Source organism: Eucyclogobius newberryi, unplaced genomic scaffold, assembly GCF_026437365.1.
Source record: "Eucyclogobius newberryi isolate DKJ021-1_F unplaced genomic scaffold, fEucNew1.0.hap1 SCAF_3, whole genome shotgun sequence".
NCBI lineage: Eukaryota > Metazoa > Chordata > Actinopteri > Gobiiformes > Gobiidae > Eucyclogobius > Eucyclogobius newberryi.
Genome location: NW_027315945.1, coordinates 13,409,843 through 13,433,692, shown reverse-complemented (window position 1 = coordinate 13,433,692; position 23,850 = coordinate 13,409,843). Strand labels below are relative to the sequence as shown.

Genomic DNA, 23,850 nt, shown 5'->3' with positions numbered 1-23,850 from the left:
AATGCCCGTCCAACTAATACAAAATAATAATTTAAAAAATAATAATAATAGTCCTACTACTACTACTACTACTAATAATAATAATATACTTCTTATTTTACGCATGACTCAAAGGAGTTTTTTTTTCCATGAATCTTGCGTTATGATTTCTAAAATATCAGTACCAATACGAATAATAAAGGATAAAAATTGTTTCTGATGTGAGAGAAACCAAAGCAGGCAGGTTGACTAAAACGCCTGGGGGTCACATTTCTGTGTATTTGACTCTTTTGCAGCTTGTGGACATGCCCAGTCCTGGGCTCGTGGAGAACCACGTTACTGTTACGTAACGAGCCCCAATTCTGCGCAGTGAACACACGGTACCAACCAACCAACCAAACGAACAAACAAACAAACAAACAAACAACTCACACAAACACACCCAGCAAGGCCACATGTGTGTCTAGACCCAATAAAGACAACAACAACAAAGCAGTTCTTGTATATATGTTTTATGTAAGTAATAAAATATTACTATAACATAAATAGAAATGTGACTTTGCAGTCTACATTTAGCAATCAACATACAACCAATGTAGTAAACAAACGAACAAAATATTGAAATCCACTGCAACAAAACCATTAAGAGCCAAACAAAAAGCTCCAAACACGTTTAAGAAATAAATATATATATATAAATGGTCAGATTCATAAATGAAATCAATATTAAAATATCTTCTTGGAATTAGTAAGTGTACAAAACTGCCCGGAAAGAAACAAAACCAAAACAAAATCTCAGAACAAATACAAGTTTACATATTAGACATATTTACACTTCGGAAATAATCCTGGCAACATTTTCTCTAAAATCTTGTTGGTTTTTTTGTATCATTATTATTATTTTTCTTGAAAAACAAAACCCTCGTGTGTAGAATAGCACTGCTGTTGGCTATTGGACTGCTCAGACAATGATAGATGACACAACGCGTAAGATTTTTTTTTAGATTTCCTTTCAGGCCAGAAAAAAATAAATACATCTAAAAAAGTCGCTATATCCCCGTGAGGAACTCTATCCGTTACTTCAAATCCAGTGTTGTTTGTTTTGTTTTGTCTGGAATATAATACATTACATGATGCGTAAAAGACAGGAGTGAATACAGGCGTGTGTTCCAACATGGTCCACTGGAGTTACCTGAGTTCTAACGCTTCTGTTTTGGATGTTTCAATTCTGATTCGTCCTAAAACACCGTAAACATAACATTTACTGTGGGTTTAAGCCTATTGTCCACTCACAATATCACTGACAAATATCAATTGCAATTAAATTAAAAAGAATAAGTGCTCCATGCAAATAAAATATTACCCAAAACAATAAAAATGTGTGTTCCGTTTAGCGTCTGTTTTCTGTTTCCATTTCTCGACGTGGTCATTCTTAAGGCTTGCAGTCAGAACTTAGGCTCAGTCCTGTTGCATTTTGAACAATTCTGCGTGTTTTTCACCACCATGAAGTTGAGCAGAGCAAATTGAACAAATGATAGTGAAATTGAGACGAACAGACATACACTGCAATAATTCAAAAGAGCAACACATTTCAAACAAAGAACATATACACTAATATTAATCAGTTTGAGCCTGAAAAAAGCACAATGTTCATTTGTCTGCAGCGTCCGGTGTTGCGTCCTCGCTGTGAGAGTCCACGGCGCACCGAGGAGATGGCCTCTGTGGCACACTGACCGGCCATGGGACAGCACGTTTACTTTAGCGCATGTCGCCTCTATAAAAATTTGGTAAATAAAGATCTTTGTTTCACTTTAAAGGCGCACAAAATCAGTAATAACAAATATTTTCAATCTTTTTTTCTGTATTTTTTTTTTCTTTTTTCTTTTTTAACATTTTGCTCCTGTCATCTATTTGTTGGACAAGACTTACTCCGAAAACTAAGGTGTTCAAACAAACTCCCTCGTGTCTCTTTTTGTGTCAGGAACAACAAAAGCCAAACTTAAATACTGTAAACTCCACAAGTCCCATTATTTCCCCTTTTCTCTCCCCCCTCAGAACGTTCATGAAAATAGTCACTGCACAGGGCTCTGTAGTGTGCGGTGTAGAGGAGGGGTCTCCGCTTGGGAATATACGTCGTCCATATTCGGGTGAGGGACCCCCACTGGTGTCATTCTTTTCTCTTTTTGTCTTCTATTACAAAACCACACGCGCACTACCTCTTTTTCCAGCTGCAGAGTGCCGGCTAAAGTGCTGATTTCGTGCGCGGATGGCTTTGGGCATTTTAAGAAATGATTCTCCAGTGCCCCTTTCACCCCAACTTCAATGGACGTCCTCTTCTTTCGTTTCCTGCCCTGCGCGGCGATCTTGTCCAAATTGGTGGGGCTGCCCGTGTTCGAGTCCGTCTCCTCCAGCCACTTGTTTAGCAGCGGCTTAAGTTTGCACATGTTCTTGAAGCTGAGCTGCAGTGCCTCAAATCGGCATATAGTGGTCTGAGAAAAGACGTTCCCGTAGAGGGTGCCCAACGCCAGGCCCACGTCCGCCTGCGTAAAGCCCAGTTTGATCCTGCGCTGCTTGAACTGCTTGGCGAACTGCTCCAAGTCGTCGGAGCTGGGCGCGTCCTCGTCCGAGTGGTCCTGGTGATGGCTGAACTGCTGCGGGGACTCCAGCTGGTTGTCGTGGCCACCAGACGTGTCGTCGTGAAGCGAATCGCGCATGCCGTGGCTGAGCGGGCTCATCATCGCGTTGAGGTTCGTATAGCCGGGCTGAGAGTACACCAAGGACTGGTGTCCGTTGGACGCGGGAGAAAGCGGGGAAAGATGATGTGTGGTGGTGGGCGCCCATGAGCCATGGTGCGCGCTCTGCTGCTGGTGCACCAGATGAGACCTGTGATGGAAGCTCGTGGTCAGGTCCTCACGGCTCTGCACGGTGCTCTTGTGCTCCTGTTGGAGGTGGCTGCTGCTCGACCAGTCGGTGTTGGATGTGGGGAGCCACTGGTGGTGCGTCAAACTCATCGGATGTCCCGTGTTTGTGGCGGCGAGCCCCTGCAAATACTCGTGGTGCATCATTTTCTGCACCTCTCTGTAGGTCGTCCCTTGGTGCATCCTGTCCGAGTCCGGATGCATGAGCGGGTTGGACGGTAAGGAGTTATTCCGCGGGATGTACTGAGCTGTTGTCGCCATGGCTCCTACTTGTGAAACTGACGCGCACTTCGGAGGTCTCCAGGCTTTAGAGCCCGAACGCAACAACCTGCACTGGGGAGGTCTCGGTGTAGCGCGAGGACACGCCTCCCCTCCGCTTGTATTGGCTCCTCTCCCACTCGAGCCCACTGGGGACACGTTCAATAGGCAGCAGGCAAGCAGTAGCACGCGCTCACAGTCCTCGCACAAGACAGAGAGAGTTCCGAGCTTACATGTGTTAAAGACCAAAACATATGTTTGTGTTGGTTTTTACTCCTCCACGTCACAGTGTGGCCAATTAAATCTGCCTGCTATAGGCCTAAGTGCACAGGGGCACGAGCTCCAGCCCTTACCTAAAACTGCAACATGTACCCTAACACCTATCATGTTTCAAAATTGTTGTTAACCGTAAGATACACATTTTGAGAATAATGTTAACACTTTATTTGACTTTAAAAGGGGATCAAGTGAAACAAAGTATATATTTAAAAAAAAGTTTCCAGGTTTAAGAGATGGAAGGAAGAACTAATGATCGACTTTGCTTTGTATGCCAATTTTTCTTTTCTTTTTTTTAAATCCATTTGGCTATTTCTTTTTGACCAGGCCAACTTACTTCTTACTTGAATACTTAGTAAAACTATGTCTCTCCAACAAACTGTGTGATAAAACATGGGTGGTTAACTTATATAGCCAAATGCGTATCATAAACACATCTACTTTGAGTGCACATTATTACTTGTGTGCGCGGAGGAGAGACTGGAGCAGGTGAGAGCAGTGCCTTCACTTGGACCAGTTGTTTTGCACATAACCACGCGGGGGAGTCCGGGGATGTATTTGAAGGGTGCCCCCTGATACACACCTTTACAAGACGTCTAATAGAAAAGGTCATTGGTGATTATTGCCAGCTGCATTTGAAATACATTATCCCTTATGTCCAGAGAATGCGCGTAATGCAAAAAACAATGTAATTAGTTTCATTGTGGGTAATTTCATTGTATTATTGTCAAAACAGAGACAACAAACAAGAGACTGAATTAAACAGAACGGAAAAATGTGTGCGTAAAAATAATTGATAACGAGCTTTATCAGTTTTTTTTTAAACGTAATTAAAGACAAACACGGACAAATCTGAACAAGGACCAAAATAAACAAATGGCATAAAATTGTTTTCCAAACCAGTTTCACCATGATTCTGACTTACCCGTGATTTCATTTTGATCATGTTTTATTTAAATCAGTGGTGTTTCTATAAGTGAGCCACTTTAGTTTCAGTGTATATCACAATCAGAATGGCTCTGAGCGCTTGAGGCTGCACAGCGCAGGACAGCTCTCCATCAGGGCGAGGAAAACTCCCATAATTCCAAGGTAAAATGTGAAACCTTGGGGGTAGTTGCTCTGGACGCGTCCCAGTCCTGGCCCAGTGAGACAAACCTGCTCCTCGCTTCCTTCCTCTCCACCTCTCCCGGTTGATCTGATTATTTTTCCCTTCACGTTTTGTCCCAATAGCAAATTACCAATTCTATGAATTGCAAAGCAGCCTCAGAGACGCTGAGGGGTAGAGAGAGAGAAGAGGGGGGTGCGAAGATTGAAAGGGATCTTTGCAAACACAATCACGTTCTTAAATGGAAATGCGGGGCTTTAAACAAATCTTACATCTCTCCCGTTCCATTCGCCTAAAACTCTGCAATCAGGCGCATGTTCCACGCCGTTCTAAAACAGCAGCTTTTGGGGAAGCGCGTAACAGTGCCATTTTAATCATTCACCTGAAAGCGACGCAGCGGCTTTTTATCTCTACCTGCCGCGTGTTTGTTTGTTGTCATCTCTCCAACGCGACTACTGTCCTCTCTTTACGGGACTCCTTTAACGCGGCCGTTCACTTCAAGCGCGTCATCCGCTCAAAGGTAAGTTTCCTCCTTACTGCTGTTCACAATCTGTGGACACGCGCATGTGCGCGCGCGCGTGTGCGTGCGTGTGTGCGTGTGTGTGTGTGTGTGTGCGCGTGTGTGCGCGTGTGTGCGTGTGTGCGTGTGTGCGCGTGTGTGCGTGTGTGCGTGTGTGTGTGCGCGTGTGTGCGCGTGTGCGCGTGTGTGCGTGTGTGCGCGTGTGTGCGTGTGTGCGTGTGTGCGCGTGTGTGCGTGTGTGCGCGTGTGTGCGCGTGTGTGCGTGTGTGCGTGTGTGCGTGTGTGTGTGCGCGTGTGTGCGTGTGTGCGTGTGTGTGTGTGTGTGTGTGTGTGTGTGTGTAGATAATGTTGCAGGGGTCACAGGTGCTCGTCATCCTCTCTTGAAAGGCGTGGTTTTTGTCCACCCAGTCTTTATATGTGTATTTATGGCACGAGGGGCAGACTGTCTCACTGCGCCTCAAAGTCGGGTCTGGTGTAATAACAAATAATTGTTCAGAGGAAAACAATGTTAATGTTTTTATTCAATTTGAAAATGCATTGCAGTCACAACACATTTTTGTTTTTGTTTTAAGAGCGTGTGCACGCTTCATAAAACATGTTTATATGAGTGTAATTCAAAGTGTGTGAGTTGAGAAGTGAAAAATAGAAGCTGCAGTAGCGCCATGGGCTGAGCCGCTGTCACAGTCTCCAGAGAGAGCACGCAGCGCGTTAATGAAGACGCTCCGTCCTTTCACGCAGCCCATACATTGTGTGCGTGAGGCTCTATAAAAAGCGACTCTTCTGCCACACAGAGCGAGGCTTGTGCTGCGAGGAGGAGCTCGGGCTCAGCACAAGCACATCCAGATGCTTTGGCCCTTTTGTAAGGACCGTGGCCTTGTGCACGCCGAGGTGCATTTTTGCCAAGACGCACGAGGTTTCCATGGTGCGCCCAATGAAAGGGATCACACACACGAGCTGAGCGGTGAATGACGGGCCGCGGAGGAAAAAGCTGCTGGAAATGAGCACGATATGATGGCTTTAGAAGTGAATGGAAAAGAGGGAATCAAAAGTGACGCGGACAGAACCACAGAAATGAGTGTCAAGGAAGTTCGCTGACCCCTTTTCCAAAAATAAAAGCGCATGCAAGTGTCATCTTGGTGTCAGTACAACTCTCAAAATGTCCCTTTATCCCTACGCCTTTTCCTTCCAAATGCACGCGCATGTGTTATATTAAACATAACCTGAAACCCAGAACTTCTACTTTTAAATCCTTTGCTCTTAATGTAGCGAATAATTGCACTTGTGCTAAAAAGGCCCTCACCTTCTTAAGTAAGTCTCTTGTGTTAGTGCTTTCCTTGCATTTGTAATGAGCCCCAACTGAACCAGTAGGACCTCATTCACCCTGCAATTACCCAGCCTGCCCGTCTGTGCGCCTCAGCTTTGTGCCACTGATGGAACAAGCGCAAGCGGATGCATTATGAGCGAAAAGGCACATCACGAATCCTGACCAAAATGACGTGTGAAATAACAGTCTTTTCAATGCATACAAAGAGATCACAAACAGGACAGTTTACATGGGAAACGAGGGTATTTACGCACGTCACTTTACCTTCAGTGCCATTTCGACGAGCCACTTTAGAGGCCAAAACATCTCATTTAGGGATAAAGTTTGATTTTAAAAGTGAGTGCTATTTTCTACCTGACTTCCTAAAATGGCAGGGCCGCACACAAAATGTTAAATACAAGTTCCACACTATTCCTCTGGGAACATTTGGACTCGTGTTTAGATTTTAAAATTCATGTAATAGCCACGTGGAGTAGAATAATATCCACCAACTCACTCCGCTCAATCAGATAATTGTACATGTGCAGGTTTGCCTTTGCGTTTTATTTTGATCGACATGCGTAATAGGCACTAAATATGCAATAGCAAAACTGTGTCCATTTTGAATCGAATCGTCCCGTGTTTTTCAGGTAACTTTTTCTTTGCTTTTTTGGCTAATGAACTTAGACTATTCCGCCAGCATCCCCCTGAGAGCGCGCGGAGAGACACGCTTCTCTTGTGGTAAAAGGTGCGCGCTTCTTCCTCTATCTCTCGGCTAATTAGGCGGGGTCTGAACGCACCATAAGAATGAATATTCATGAAAGGCACCAGCGCGCAATTAGTAGTGAGAGTTCCCAACTTCAATCCCCAAACAAGGCAGGCTCTACCGCTGCCGCTGGAGTGCGCGGATAGGAGCGAGCCGCGGTCCTCCCTCTGCTCCGTGTGTCTCTGCCTCTTTTAGTGCACTTTGAGCCCCCATTAAGACTTCCACTTCTCATCAGCCTTTTCCCATACAGCCGCTGTTTGTCCACTTCATGTGGAGTAAGAGTAATGCAAAGTGCAGGACGGACACTTTATTCTGGAGTTTTCTCCCTCCCTAAACGTTCTATTCTATTATGAAGACACGTTCAAAGTGGGTAGGTTTATAGAGGCATTTCTTCAACCATCATTATCTTAAAATGTTCTGATTTAACAATCTAAATACTAGTTTTCAGGTAATGTTACCCCAAATATATTCAGTAGATTTAACCCACAACAGCTGATGACAAATGCAGCCATGATCTGGGATGTGTATTTTGAACGGCTTCACTTAAATGTCAAATAGGAACACAAGATGTCATGTTGCCCTTACAACTTAAAGAAGCACCGTGTTAATGCTTTGCCTGGAATTTTCCACAGTTTGGCATTCAAATTATCTATCTTCACAGAGACGTGGTGGCACCATCAGACCAGTTACAGGTCTGATCTGTACAGAGGTGACTCTTCTCACAGCAAGAAGGCAGTTCCTTAGAAATAGAATAACTGTAATCTAATAAATGCAAGCTTGATAAACCCACCCATGGAAGTCCAATGTCCCACCCAAGAGGAGGAGGTTCCATGAGTGGGACATTGGACTTTTTCTTAAGGAGAAATAGGCGCTCAGCATAAGAAAGGTTCACTAATGCATACGAACACAAACCATGGCAACTTAGTGGTAAATTAGTCCCTAAGACCCATCACAGGAGTATTGCAATTTAACATATATAGCAGATGATTTTCCCGCTCTTTATTGACATTTATTCATCAGATTCTGCAACTATACGTATACATATTTTATTAAGCTGTTTCTTTCAGTTTCTCAGCCAACATTTAGATTAGGTCTACTGATCTCACCTAGCGGGGACAGTGAAAAATGAAGCTGCATGCTAAAATAGCCATCACTGTAAGTGGTACACCTTTTAGCCACATGATGCTAACATATAGTCAGCCTGTTGGGGAAAACAAGGAGAAACTGTTGACATAAAGTACTGTTTTCCAACCAGGGGTATGGGGGCACATACTAGGGCTACTTGGAACGATTTCAGATTTAAAACTAATGTAAAATTGAACAGCAATCCAAAATCTTGTTAAGTGCAAGATTATATAATATATGAATCATAAGAAATGCCTTAAAATAACTGTATGGTCAAAAAGTCTATTTATCATGATACGGGAGGTCAGCAGCTTAACCACAAACACACAACTCTGTCATTGAAGAGCTTCCACAACATCCAACACACTCACTACTCCATATCACCCATAATGACACATATCACTCCCCCAAAAGCTGCACTCTCCACTGGTGCAAATCCTCTGAGCACACATCCCCAAAGTCCCCTTATTCACACCTGTCTCCTCCCGCTCTGTGTCAGCCTGCCTACAACCCCGCTACGACCCACAATCCTCTGCTTTGAATTCAAGGTGATTCTCATCCCCAGACCCCCTTCTGGCCCCCGCCTCGCCTCCATAAAGACGTGTTTATGTATGTATGTATGTGCGGAGGGGAACACGGGCAGCGGTTGGAGATAAGCAGAGGAATTTGAGAGCGGTGAATATGGATGGGCTCCTTGCTTTTAGAGTGCGCCGGCTGATAGAGAGGTATAAACAGCTCCTGGCCACGACCGGGACTGTGCGCTGGGTTGGTGGTGGTTGGTGGTATATATTCGGAGGCCTAACTGCGTCCCTGTCCCCCCCCCCCCCATGTCAGTCACTCTCCATCTCTGAGGACTATCAGTCATTACGCCCCAGCCAAACCGCTTTGCCTGTTGTGGAACGTGCTCGGTGGATTTGGACTCCGCCGGGCTCTATCTGGATTTGAAGCGGAAGGAAAAAAATAAAGAAAGAAAGTTTGGGGATTGCTGTTGCTGATGTGGCACTTTTTGAGAATGGTGAAATCACTGCAGGTTTTCGATCACAGTACATTTACATGCAGATAAGGAGAGATACAGTTTTAGCAGGGCTGAGATGGAGAAATGGGCTGCTGTTGCTGTCCCAGTGTACAAATAAGGACGAGTATAAAGTCCTTCTCCAAAGAATTCCAGAAGAAATAAGCGAAAATTTATTTGTGTCACTTTTCAACCTGATAGGACAGCTTGATCCGTTTTAGTAAATCAGCATCGCAATAAACGTTGCACTTAGTAAGACATTTTTGGAGATTTAAATGTATGTCAATTTTGTCACTTTTTTATTAACAATACTAATACACTTCACAGTTCAAGACAGACAAGAACAAAGTAAGAGAAAGTATTTTTTTTTTTTAAAAGAGCCAGTTATTTGACAGCAAGTTCTGTTTTTTATTTGCTTTATAAAACACTAAAACAGCAACAGCACAGCACTGAGATAATTAAGTGTAAGATGTAAAGAATTATGAAAAGAAATGCCTAAAAATGCAAGCAAAACTGTGGCTATGTCATTTAAATAATTCTGTATTTAGATCAGGCACATACATGATTCATTTTTGCTATTTATGAATGTTGGTTCATTCTAAGATAAGATAAGATAAGATAAGATAAGATCATCCTTTATTGTCCACACATGGGGAAATCTCATTCTAGGGGTTGGTTAAATTTTTTGATTTCTTCTCATTTAAATACATTTTTATTGTGAACACATTTTTCGAGGCTTATCCCTCTAAGGTTTAATAATTTTAACTTTTAATGCTCCCATTTGCCTTGTTGAATGCGAGACATATCGAGCTGAGCCTGTGTTTGTTGTGTGTGTTTCTCTGACAGGCCAAGACTGAGCCGAGCCGCTACACCACAGAAGGAGCCACGACCCGGCCAGAGCTGCAGGAGTGAGTCGTCGAGGCGAAAAACATTCTGACCATCAGTGAACTGTGTGTAAAACATAGTCTGATGCTCTTTTTCTGAATCACTACCATTTCTATTTTATCGTCATACAGTTTGAATGTGGTGAGACTGACAATTACGAAGGCATTACTGAATTCTGATCTATTTTTTGTTTTGTTTATTGAGCTTGGAAACTGTTAGAACGATAAAGGTTTCATACGGAATAAGACAAGCTATTTTGTTGATCGCAAACAATCGCAAACTTGAATATTCAAATTGTGATTCGATTGCGGTGTATCTTGAGTGCTCTGGATATGATTTTTAGTACTTGGTTTGACATTTTTTATTCATGTTCAATTCTGGCAACCAAAATAAATAAGGGTTACTCTTTCCAATAAAAGTATACAGTAATCTTTTTCAGAGAAATAATCTGTGCAAAAAGCTCTTCAAGCACTGTAAAATCATGTATTTGTCTGTTATCTGATGCCACTAGGGAAATTACACTTTATATGAGGTAAGATGCTCAATATAATCTTAAAAGAGAATGTGTTTTTTTTAAGTAGTTAGAATTGCACTATAATGTAAGCAGATCAACATTTTATTGTAAACACTAATATTGAGCTAAAACGACTTAATGTGTTCAAAACTGCAGAACTCATAGTGCCGTCTCACTGTAACACGAAGTATAGTGTCGTTTATGCATTTTTACTTTGTATGTGACGTTTTAGAAAGCTACATGTATCATTCCTTTCTCAAATAATCAGAGCTAAGTACGGGGAAGTGGGCGGGGATAGGGGGTAGATGACAACAGGAATTTTCTGAGCACTCAAGCCTCAGTTGCAGGACAATACAGGATTAACTCAAACATACAGGATTCAATGGAAATAAAACTTTGAGCAAACGAATGACGAGGAAACACGCTCGTATCGAGGTTCAAACCGAATTCAAACCCATTTTGCACAACTTTAACAACGACTCACCTGACAGCTTGCAAACGAAGACACATTCCATCTGTCTCCTCGTAGTGTTTTATGGTGTCTTAACCTCGCTCTCACGCTGTCACAGAAGAGCAGCCAAAGTTAACTTTATTAAGTGAAGGGCCCTTGTTTTTGCATGGGGCCAAGTGGCTGGTTATTTGGGTTGCACAGGTATAAGCCCTCTTAGACCTGCACTCGTTTTTCTCTCTCCTCCTGCACTACACTGTCACACACACACACATTACTAAGAACTTCCACTAAGGCCCCTCCGCAAAGTTATTAATGAGCTGTTTAATTTTAATTAGATAGTAATTCATGTTAATGCCTGCCTAATGGAGCCAAATAATTCCCCTCGGTCACTCGGGGTCTTTATGCTTCGTTTAGCAGCCCCCGCAGTTATGCACAACGCTTTTGTTTTTAGATTGCATTTCCACAGCTTCCTCTTTCCAAGCACTGAATGAATGATGAAATAGTCCAAACATATGGAGGGAGCGAGGGGTGGCGGAGAGCGGCTGCGTGCACGCTGGAAGACAATATTCAACTTGGATTTTTATGTGTTGGTTGTTTTTAATTCTTGTCAGAGGAGTCAGTAGGACATAGCACACGGTATAAAATCTCATCCTACGTGTCGATTACTGGATCATTTTGAAAGTATAGTTGGAGGAGACGTTTACAAAATCAGCTTTATTTAACTTTTATGTCATAATTATTTTCCCTCATTAACTTATATGTATTTTGAGTAATTCGAGCATGTCTGAGTAATCTGGTACTGTTCTGCATTTGAGGCGAGTGCTTAGATAGTTTCTGTCAGGGTCATACGCAAATGTTTTAAAAAAAAGTGCATACAGTATAGCCATTTTGAAAAATAAAAAGTATTATAAAAGAAAATCCACTGCCTGCTGCAGGGAAAATAGGGAAAACAGAGACTCAGTTTGGCAGTTTTGAACAGGAAGTCAATAGAATAGTTTTTATTATGAAATCAAAATCAATATTACAGTTTACAATGTACAAAATGTAAAATAAGGATCTATGTGTGAGACAGTTGTTTAATTGTTGTTGTGGTCATGGAATAATATGAAAATAGAAATCTGAATTCGTCATCTTATTATAATATCTGGTCTTCAATGCTTAAGACGATATCGTTATGTGTTGCCATCTAGCGGTTCATTTCAATGTTAATCAGGTTAGTGTCATGGTCTATGTTCAAATTGAACTAAAAAACACTTATTCTACCAATTTTGAGTTTAATGAACAATAGTTTCCAAGAATTTTGTAAAGGAAAGAAAGGAAAGACAAGGAAAAGAAGGAAAAGAAAACACAGAAGAGACAAGACAAACACAAAAAGGGAGTAAAGAGTAAATATTGTCAAAGCATTAAGTCAACGCAGTATTTCATGTAGTAGAAGGAACACTTCTACATGTACAGCATGTTGACGTCATATCCCATAGAACACGCAAGATTGTATTAATGAAAGAAAACAGCCAACATTGTAATATTGTCCCCTTCTTAATATTTGTAGGTAAGATCATGTGAGTAAGTATTTCTGACTTATGTAAATGCAGTATGCTCTTTGGCCTATAAAAAGTTGCTAGTCAGGGTCCATTCTTTTTCCTCCAGCTATTTCTAGAGTCACTTTTCCACTTGCATTACTGGCTTCTGTTGACTTTGCCTGAACTTGTTTGAGATGTGTTACTCATATCTGAAGATAGCTTTACATTTTAGTGACAAAGTAAAACATAATATTAACATAAATAGTCGGTATTCTACTGTAAACTAGGGGTGTCAAAAATGGATACTCGGATACTTGAAACAAATGCAAATATTGAAACTAGATGGATCTTTTTTGAATAGTTTTGGACTGGTTCAGAACTAGTACAAGTCCACATTGAATTTGACCTATGCTGTCAAATTGACTTGTATGGGCTTTTAACAGTGTTCCTCCAACATTATCTTACACAAAGTTGTATTTTGATTGATTTGTGCAGGTTTGAGTGATCCTGTTTTGTATTGCGTTCAAGGCTTGAGGGCTTCAAACATTTCAGTTTTCACCTACCCCCTATCTCCACCCACTTCTCTGTTCTTACTTGCGATTATTCCAAAAAAAATCAGACTCTGAGTCATCCATGCAGCATTCAAAATGTCAAGTAGCCATTTTTCACCAAATTAATGAAAATCTGCTGCTTGTTTTGTTGAAATTTCACAATGTCTCTGAGTGCTGCAGCTTTGGACTGAAGGTCAAAGGTTCTTCAGTTGTTATAGATCAATATTACGATTTACAGTTAACAAAATATAAAAGAATGATCAGGTATGTTTAAGTTTAATACTAAATAATATCTAATGCATCCAATGAAATAGCTAAATATATCTTCTTCAAACAAACTACCATTGTTTGTTTGAAAATGACCTCTTACCCTCTAAAAAGTTTATCACAATTGTTCTAGTATCTAAATTGGTATTGAGTAATGGGCCTTTTCTCTAGGATCATCATTGAATTTAAATGTTCTATCTACAATATCTATGCTGTAAACCTATATTCTTATTCACCCACAATCATTTCCTTCTCTTCACGGCAACATCGAGAGTGTATAAATCCATACGGCATTCTTGGCCTAAACATCCACGCCGCTGCTGTAAATGCCTTTAAGACAGAGCAAAGAAAAGGGTCAGCGCTCGCATTAAACGCTAAGCAGGGTTAAGTCCTCAGGTTGAAGTGCAGGTACCGAGACATTTGTACAAAAGAGGTCGCGACCTTCCAGCCAGGCCAGGCCCGGAGCCGAATTACCTTCGCTGCTTGTAACTTACCTAGAGCCCCCTTGAGGTTGGGGGTCCTTGCGCGTAGGAGTGACCAGTGCCTGTACGTGTGTGTGTGTTGGAAGGGTCAAGTCGGTATAAGGGCTGTCTCGGCCGTGTCTGGGTGCCCTGGCTCTGAGCTGAGTGGTGCAATTGAGTTAGTGGTCACAGACAGGCTTTTAATTGTTGATTGACCAGTCTGAGTGCTTCCCGGTGCTGGGGTCATTGGTGAGACCAGCCGCCCGAGGTCCCCAAGCCCCAGCGGCAATTTCAGACAAACAGCGGGTCTATGAGAGAAGAGAGAGACAGAGGTGAGAGAGGAGCGCAGGCAACGAGCATCGGAGGGATATTTGTTCGGCTAATGCTATAGAATAAAGTGTTTAATAAGCTCAGGTGTGGTAGGTCTTTGCAGATGTACAGTGAGTGAAAAATAGATATAGTGGAAGTAGTTGTTGTAGTTAAAGATGCCTGTGATGTTGGAAATGGAGTGTTCATTTAAGATCCTTTATTAATAGAATTGTAACTGCAATGAATATAGGCTTGTACTTGTTGTGCTTTTTGTATTAAGAATTACAACCGCATATTTGGGTTGCGCTTATGTTGTCTTTATGTGTTTAATGGTTCTTGATGATAATGTAACACCTTAGTAGAAGAACGTAGCTCCAAAAGTATAAAGTTGTGAATTTATAAACATCATTATGCCATTTCTTAGTAATTCTATTCTGAGGTGACCCATGAGGTAGCATTCTGCTGTTGTATGTGATTTGCACAATTTTGGTTGGTCAACAGCAACAAAACCGTGCTCAACATCGACACTTTAGCTAACTGGCCAAATACTGGTCAATTTTGATGTTTTGTTGTAGGCCCCTTAAAATGCTCTGTCATCAGCATGTAAGCTGACCATACCGTTTTCAATAATACATTTCAATCTAAATGGTAAGAATTTTGAGTATTTCTAACAAAAAATAAGGAACAATTTTGTATTTCCAGAGCAGAAATATCAGGTTAGTTTGCTGTTTGCTGTTTGACTGACAGAAAAACAAGAAAGAAAACAGTTTTCTAGCCTCAAAACTGTATTTGAGCAAGTTTAATTTGTGGTGACATAAAGCCTCAGACCCTATGAAAAACGATTGTCAACATTTCTGTAAAATATAGATTTTGCATTCACCAAAAATACAAAATGTGCGTGTAATAATCACCAATTAAAATATATTAGTTAAAAAAGATACAATTTACTACATCAACATATCATAAGTAAATATTATAAACTAACTCTGTAAAAGCTGTAGTGTCCAGTGAGCCAAGCCCTGCCAATACACAGGCAGAAAAAAAGTGGCTTTGCATTTTCAAAAACAGTAACTTTCTGTGTGTACATTTAATTTGTGTGTGGATCTTGTCAGGCCGCAGATAAATCCACTGGCTCTACTGTGAGTGCATGTGAGGTGGGCAGATTAGTTATGTTTACTCCCGAGCCTCCAATCTCCCACATCTGTTTGTCAATCGCCCTTTTACTTTGTAGCCTTTCCATCCGTCTTCATCCCCCTTATATGCCACCAACGACTCCTCCTTCCTCTCATTCTGCATGGCTCCCCCCCTAAAAAAAACCCTCCTTCTCTTCTCCCCCCAACTCACAGCAGGTGCCCGTCCTCTGCTAACATTTGTTATCTGTAATCCTGCAGGTTCGCTGCACAAAAAGAGCGTGGTAAAACTCTCTCTCACACCTAATCCTGCCACTTCTTTCAGACAGGGCCCCCACTTTACTCTTTTTCGGATGCACTATCTCTTTTTTTTAGGCTGCTGGGGGGGGGGCACTTGACATCTCTGATTGTCACACAAGGTTTTATCATATTTATTTTAGGGGACGGTAGGCTACTTTTGATTCCCCCCCACCATACTTCCAATTCCAATAGTTTTCTTTCCCCCCTTCTTTCCGCCTGCCTCTCTATATCATTTACAGTCATTTTCTGGCAATTAAAATGGAGGGCTGCTGCAGGATTTTTGCCCGCAGTGCAACACTACAGCGCTGATGAATAATTCTTCAGCCTGCAAACTGGAGACTATAGCCTTTCTTTCATGTGCGGCCTTTGATGATTTACCATTAAAAGTTAGCGCAGCGTAGCACGAGTGGAGCCGAGGAGAGGCCCGCGCAGCAGGAAGCGGAAAAATGTGTGCAAAGTGAGGATGTGTACATATGCTGGAGGGTCATTTTTAAAGGAGATTCATGGCGTTCCATCAATATTGTGCATTGTGGTTCAAGATTGTAGAAATACAGTGTTTGGAAAGCAGATGGGCTGTGATACTGGATCCTTTGTGGGTTGTTCCTGAAGGAGAGCTCAGTAAACTTTGGGGCTTGGGTGATAAATATGGAATTTTGGCGTTGGAAAGTTCATGTTTTAAATGTCAATTGTTATAATGAGGGACAAGTACATATTTTTTTTTCAATAATATGAAAACTGTTTGTAATTAATCTGAAATGTATGATTGATCTACATGATGACTGATCTTGTCTGTATAAGAACCGTAAAGTAACAACAACATTGTGATGCCCTGATTTGTCCAATTAGCCACATTATTGGGTGTTGAAGCAACAGCCTGTGGAACAATTACAGACAGAGTGCAACATCAAAGTAAGCGAGGGGACTTAGTTCAGGGGCGTAGGATTGGGGGGATAAAGGTTGCCCAGGGAAAAGTGCTAAATTTTCATGCAGAGAACATGGTTTGTACCCAGGGCCTAGAATTGCATGTTGCACCCTTGAATAAGTGGGCAGAGCTGTAAGTTTGACAGTGAATTATGTTTCTCACTCATGGTTAAAAATGAGTACAGGGCCTTTAATTGGCATGTGGTTAGGCAGGGGTGTTTCTAGGGAGTGACCTAGGGTGGCACAGGGCCATATATTGGTCATATACTGAACAAAACACTTTTGTTTTTGCTCCCATTTTTCATGAACTGAACTCAAAGATATTCAACTTATTCTATATACCTGTACACAAACAACCTATATCTCTGAAATATTTTTCACTAATTTGTCAAGACCTCTTTTATTGAGCAATTGATATTAATATTAATTAAAGCCGCGGCAGCGGCGATGATGGCTCTCGCCTCCCGCGCGACCGCCTTCCCGCCTGTCCAGAGGCAGGAAAATAAAGAGGAGGAACTACAAAAATGGAGTGAGACTACAAAATGACCCGGGCTACAGGGTGGAAACGCGTCAAAAGTCCTACAATCTCCCTCTCTCTCTCCCTCTCCCTTTCCCTCTCGAGTTGTGGCAGAAAGAATAAAGTCTAAAGAATACAGTAAAGTCCCAAAAATTAAGTCTAAAGAATAAAGCCTAAAGAATAAAGTCTAAAGAATAATAATTCTAATGCGGCACGAGAGGAAATGTCCCATCAAAATAAAAGTGGAAGAGGAAGTGAAGGCATTCATTGCGCCTCTGCTGGCCAATTGTGAAAATACACAATATCTGCAATGCACTTTTTTCATGGCGTCTCGAGGAGAATATAATCCATGAGTTTCAAACAAATCAGACAATGTTGAGTTTTTCACACATTGGGTAGGGGGCGCTATAGAGTAAATTTGTTACATGAGTATTTATTTCCAATCAGACATAAAAACACATTAGTAAGTGAAATATGAGCTCCGCAGATCAATTCCAATAGGCGTGACTTGTCCTTGAAAACACAGAAAATTAAGCCTTTTTTGAGGGCGTGTTACGCAGAGACCGTAAAGAATATCAACATTCTTTTGAATATTTATTAAATTTCAATGTCTTTAGATGCAAAAGGTGTTGATTTGAGCTCGATCGGACAAAAAACCTAGAACAAGTACAATTTTGAAAAAAAAAAGTGTGTGCCACTTTGATTCGACATGGCTGTCATAGTCTTTTGTGTATATTAATATCTTTGACTGAAAAATCTAATATGGGTTAGTAATAAAAATATTTTTTGTCCAGTGTATATAATCATTTTTATTTCAAATACTTACTAAACTATAATTAAAAAGAAAAAATAGACAAAACATTTATATATCTTAATACTTACCTGTAAAATATTTATTCCCCAAAAATATAAAAAATAAGTGTTGAATTCTCAAAAGTATCACTTGAAAGAGACCCTGGAGCCACTTTTGGGCCACACCAGTGGAAAAAGACACCTCTGTAGTTAGGAAGGAAACTTCAAAAAGTACCAACAATGGTCAATATGAATACAAATGAATTATTATATTTATATTAGTATTGCAAAACAGAGACTTGATTGTTAGGTAGAACAAAACCCATATCAAGCTAACTAGATTATTATAAAGACAATAAAGAGTTGCATCATCGGGTTCAGCTTCCTGTTGGGCAACATTTGGAGGACTTTTCACAGTTTATATCCAACACTTCGATATTTTATATCCAACACTGCGACTGTGAAAAGGCCTAGAAAATCACCTATACATCATGTATAAGTGAAAAGGCCTAGACAATCTAAATACTTTTGTGAACACTAACATCACATTTTACATTCATTTTAGGGCAAATTAGTTTGTAACCTAGGATACATTTAAGTTTTGGTTCAAAACTTGCTGGTGAATATGTAAAATAGCCTCTAATGTTTTATTTGAAAAGTGCAATTGAGTGTCAGTTAAAAATTGATTTCAGACATAAAATTCCCAGTCTGTACGTTAGCACTATACATGTTAGCATTTATAGCTCAGATTTATGCAGTGCAACCCCTTTTATTTATGTTCCTGGACTCGTTGTGTACCACTTAGGTTTTATGTTAATTTGTCTTATCAGGCCTTTTCATTATAGGCCTGCATGAGCTGTATCGGGTGAGTAATTTGACGCTCATTCATCTCTATGGAGGCGGCTAATGTGGTGCTAGGGAATGGGAAGTAGAATTGTATTGTATAGACTCCCATAAACTGCGTGTTGTGGTCAGGATATTGTACAGTTTGATGTTATAATTTCAGATGGAGACATGGGCTGTGGGCTACAATTTACTGTTTCTGAAATAAACTACACAAAATACTCATTTTAGGTGTGGTCAGGAGTAATATCGTCAGTGTGATGTTACTTAGGTAAGAGATTGAGGTTGACTTTGGATCACTGCCTCCAGGTTGTGTGCTGAACTTTCCACCCGTCAGTTTCTCTTTGGATTAGAACCAGTTCAGCTTATATCCTCAGGGGGATTTGTTGTTGTTTGTTGTTGTTGACTGGCATCAGAAATACCAAAAACTATGCCATTCCACCAATTATGGTCAGAAGTTGAATTCACCTTAGCTTAATCCAATTCGAGAGGTTTTTTTAATGTTTTTTTTTTTTTTTATGAACCTTTTCTGCTGATTTGCAATGTCTCTTAATGTCTGTTTCTGTTTAATCTTATACACTTAGTATAGTTGGAATGTGGGAGTTCAGCACATTCAAGTTTGGGCTTTGTTGTTGTCAGTTCTATACAAATAAAGTAATAAAAAATAATGACATGGCTAAAAGGTAGTGGTTTGAGTTTAGAATGATCTTAGGGAGTGTCTACAGAGCCATGTTATTTTGTGCGGGCCGCGCGCCGCGGCACCTGAAACTGCTGCGCTATTTGACCGCGTTTTAGCGCAGTTTTAGACCGCGCCGCGTTAAGGTTAGGGTTAGGGTTAGGGTTAAGGTTAAGGTTAAGGTTAAGGTTAAGGTTAAGGTTAGGGTTAAGGTTAAGGTTAATGAGGCTATATGGCAGCGCCGCGGCTCCTGAAACTGCTGCGCTATTTGACCGCGTTTTAGCGCCGATTTAGACCGCGCAGGGTTAAGGTTAAGGTTAAGGTTATGGTTAAGGTTAGGGTTAAGGTTAAGGTTAAGGTTAGGGTTAAGGTTAGGGTTAAGGTTAAGGTTAAGGTTAAGGTTAAGGTTAAGGTTAGGGTTAAGGTTAAGGTTAAGGTTAGGGTTAGGGTTAAGGTTAGGGTTAAGGTTAAGGTTAAGGTTAAGGTTAAGGTTAAGGTTAGGGTTAAGGTTAGGGTTAAGGTTAAGGTTAAGGTTAAGGTTAAGGTTAAGGTTAGGGTTAAGGTTAAGGTTAAGGTTAGGGTTAAGGTTAGGGTTAAGGTTAAGGTTAAGGTTAAGGTTAATGAGGCTATATGGCAGCGCCGCGGCTCCTGAAACTGCTGCGCTATTTGACCGCATTTTAGCGCCGTTTTAGGCCGCGCCGGGTTAAGGTTAAGGTTAGGGTTAGGGTTAAGGTTAGGGTTAGGGTTAGGGTTAGGGTTAAGGTTAGGGTTAAGGTTAATGAGGCTATATGGCAGTGCCGCGGTTCCTGAAACTGCTCGGCCATTTGACCGCGCCGCAGCTCTGCAGCCACGGCCATGATCTTAACCTAACCCATGTTTGAGCAGTTTTGACATATCTAGATTTATTATGGACATAGATTGCCATATTTGAAGTGATGCAAGTCATTTTTGAAATGTTATGAAATAAGTTTTTAAAAATCTATCTCCTATAAGCAATTAAAATTAAATAAAAAACGTCTAAATTCTGGTCATTTAAACCAAGGCTAGCCATTTTTTGCAGTACTAGTAGTTTTTCTTAACTTATGATTCCTCTTGATTGACATTTGGCTTGAACTGAGAGTCTTGCAAACTCTATATTTTAAGTCCAGTTAAAATGAACCCTCCAATGAACTACGGCGGTGGACATGTCATAACCCTGGCTGCATCCTGGCGTCAGTGCAGTAACTGTGTCGTCCCCGGGCTTGTCATCCGGCTCACTAGTCCCAGTATCTCCCAGTCACTTATATGGGCTTCAGCATATTGAACAGGCGACACAAACCGCGAGTCTCCAAGCTCCACTGACAACAACACACACACAAACAAACACTATTTTTCACACTGTCACACTCGCATGGACACACTGAAGAGATAATGGTGGCCAGAGGCTGTTCACTCGCTCTCTCTCTCCTCCGCGGTGGAGTTGGGCGAGCGGGGTCCTTGGTTGTCTGTTAGATTTGATCACCATCACGGGAGCGGACACTGGCACACGCACACACTGCCACGATGCCAGGCCAGATTACATGTGCAGTCTGACACCTCTAAATAAGTGTTTACTGAGTGGAAGTGTGTGCGTACTGGGCCAGTTATAGTGGTGTGTGTGTGTGTGTGTGTGTGTGTGTGTTTGTGTGTGTGGCAGTGAAATGTATCCCTCGTCATGATCATCTGCCATCAGTCCTCTCGCTGCATGGCTGTCTGCGCTCATCTTTTTCTTGAAGTGCAGCAGGGATTATTAGAGTTGACAAGCAGGCTTTGTCATGTACACAAACAACAGTGTAATAGTATGATAGTGCTGTATAATGATTGTGTACACAGATGACAATAATAAACATGTGAATGAATGAAATTGTAGTTTGTGGTCTTTATTTACAAAGTCATATTAAGGTGTTTGAACTTGTCCATCTCCAAGAAGACAAGCAGGTGGCACCACAAGTTACAGGGCTGGGGCATCATCTATAAAGGATTGCGACTGAGCAAATGCATACTGACCACTAGAGGTTTACGCCAAGCAAACTCCTAATTATAAAACACTGCGACTGGAATCCGCGCACATGAACCCATCCCATCAGGTCACGTCCTCGCCACACTTCCAAAACGCTTTAAAAGGGCCACACAAAGTGATTACGAATGAGTAACTACAAAAGCAGTCACTACAAAGGCTACAAATACACATAAAAGTGATTGCATTGATTCCTCTGAAATTCCCTTTTAAAACAACACAACAAATTGTATTTTAGTCGCCTACACATATTATTTAGGCAGTAGGCTATTTTTCAGATATTGTCGTTGTTGTGCTTCCGACTCTAGTTTGACTGAGATGTGCGTGAGGTTTGACCATGGCCCTGTTGAAGCACATTCATTAATAGATGTGCATGTGGAGGTCTGAAGAGGCAGTGAGCGCGGGCGAGTGATACAGATGCCCTTCCTGACCAGTCCAGCAGCGGGAGGGATATGGATGGATCAGCAGCAGAGAGACGCTTTTGCTGCAGAGACAAGTGCAGGAAGAACGAAAGACAGAACCATGTGACACATGGAGCCCTGACAGGTGCCGTTATTCTGCTAGTAAAACTGCGTGTGGAATGTAAAAACTTTGGTTCTGTGAGTGTGTGTCCCTGGGTCTTGCAGACATGATTCCCTTTATTTAAACAGGGGGACACTTAAGAGCAAGCTGTGTGTCACAAAATAATGATGGCAATTCTGGGCTTGGGTCAGGTTCGTACACTCACATTTAGTCGTTCCAAACTCCAGCTCGTGCTGGACACATTAATGCGTTGGAGCCACGTCTCAGCGCTTCATTAAACCAAACCTTGCTCATGTGCTCCGTCTAAAGGAGGACTTTTCTCTCAGACTGTTGTTTCATAAATCCCTTTACAGATTCAGAGGATCTTCTCTGTAGGGGTCACAGACTGATATGGTCACACGGGAATGTGCATGCGCTCGTGCACGAGTGCGCACGCGTCACGCTTTCATATGTGTCATGTGTTGTCCAGAATATTGAGTGGAATAAACAGCTCTTCTCTCTGTGTTTAGGCAACCTTCTGTTTAAATGTCATAATCTCTCTGGATAATATTATTTTAGGCTAAAAGATGTATTTGCTGATTATCTGCTGAATCAAACACTTCCTCAAACTCTTCACTTCTGCTCCTCTCCATGAGTGTCGTCTCCAGACTTTGCACAGAACTTACAGGAGGGTCTCAGTTTGTGCAGAGATAAGCAAAGTCCTACTGGAAGTTTTATAAATACCACGGATGGCGCAGAGGGCAGCCTACGCATCTTTTTAAAAAATATTTTTTTGGCTTGCAGGCTTTATTAGACAAGACAGATGAGTGAGAAATGGGGGATGAGAGAGAAAGGTAATTGTCGGTAAATTGTCGGATTTGGGATTTGAACAAACATGGAGCCTGGCATACAGTACATGTGCTGTGCCGTAACCACTCACTTTCAAGGTATTTTTGAGCAATTACAAATCCTGTCATAAAGTAGATGCTAGATATATATCTTTAATACCATGTGTAACAATTGAGACAAATTGTAGAAAAAAATTCAGTTGTAGTCAAACCAAACAAACCAAAAAAAGCAGGTGGAGTGCCCTCCGCTAGAAACATTTTGTAGCAAACCTTTAAAAAAGAAGATCCCAGGTGAGTTTCCCTGAGTGTGTGGTAGGGCAACTACAACATACAATAATTAATTTACAGAACATGTTTAAAGGGGACTAACCAGGGTGATCAAAACAAATCCTTGAATTACAATAATTTATCTGATAAAATATTTGCAATTTGACGCAGGTTAGTTTTATGAAAGATGGGTCAAAGGCAGAAAAGATTTTTGACAATTTTTGACAAAATAATATTCAAAACCGGTTTCTAATAAACATAATCCAGGCAACTATTAGATGTATTTGATCATTAGTGGCCAAAATGGTCACAAATACTGAATACAAAGCACCATATTGTGCTTTAAATAACATAAAATAATACTGCGGTTCTCAAAATTTAACAATAGACTATTTTTTTTTACTGCCAACTGGTAAAACATGATCAACAATTAAAGAGACATTTACATAGATTCTAATGTAAGCGGAGACCACAAACAAGGCCATTCCTGAAGTAGGATTATGTAGTTAGGACACATCAGAATACTGAAAGTACATCTAACCATTCTCTAACAAGGACACATCCATCTGTCCTTTATCTACATATTCCCTCTTTTATCCTTGCCTTATCTCGCCCACACCCACTAACTGTCAAAGCACACGCGTCTCCATGTATCTCAAAGAGCTCCTTAATAATCCAGAGGAGAGGGGGGAGTACAGTGAACCCGGAGTGGGACCAAACCGACCCGGAGACCCAAGGGTGCCTGCTGTGATTGGCAGTTCTCCTTTCAGTGGCGCGGTAGGACGGGGTGCGGATTAGGA

General features: G+C 41.4%; 1 protein-coding gene across 1 annotated transcript; it reads right to left on the bottom strand.

The window, feature by feature from the left end:
- Positions 1–475: 475 nt before the first annotated feature.
- On the bottom strand, positions 476–3,372 carry pou3f1 (POU class 3 homeobox 1). Its single transcript, XM_072460420.1, has one exon. It carries the CDS (start codon positions 3,156–3,158, stop codon positions 2,052–2,054), a length of 1,107 nt encoding a protein of 368 aa, XP_072316521.1. The 5' UTR covers positions 3,159–3,372; the 3' UTR covers positions 476–2,051.
- Between the last annotated feature and the right edge of the window lie 20,478 nt (positions 3,373–23,850).

What these genes read in the sequence shown, in the direction of transcription:
- pou3f1 (XM_072460420.1), bottom strand. Translation starts at nt 3,158, where the DNA reads ATGGCGACAACAGCTCAGTACATCCCGCGGAATAACTCCTTACCGTCC.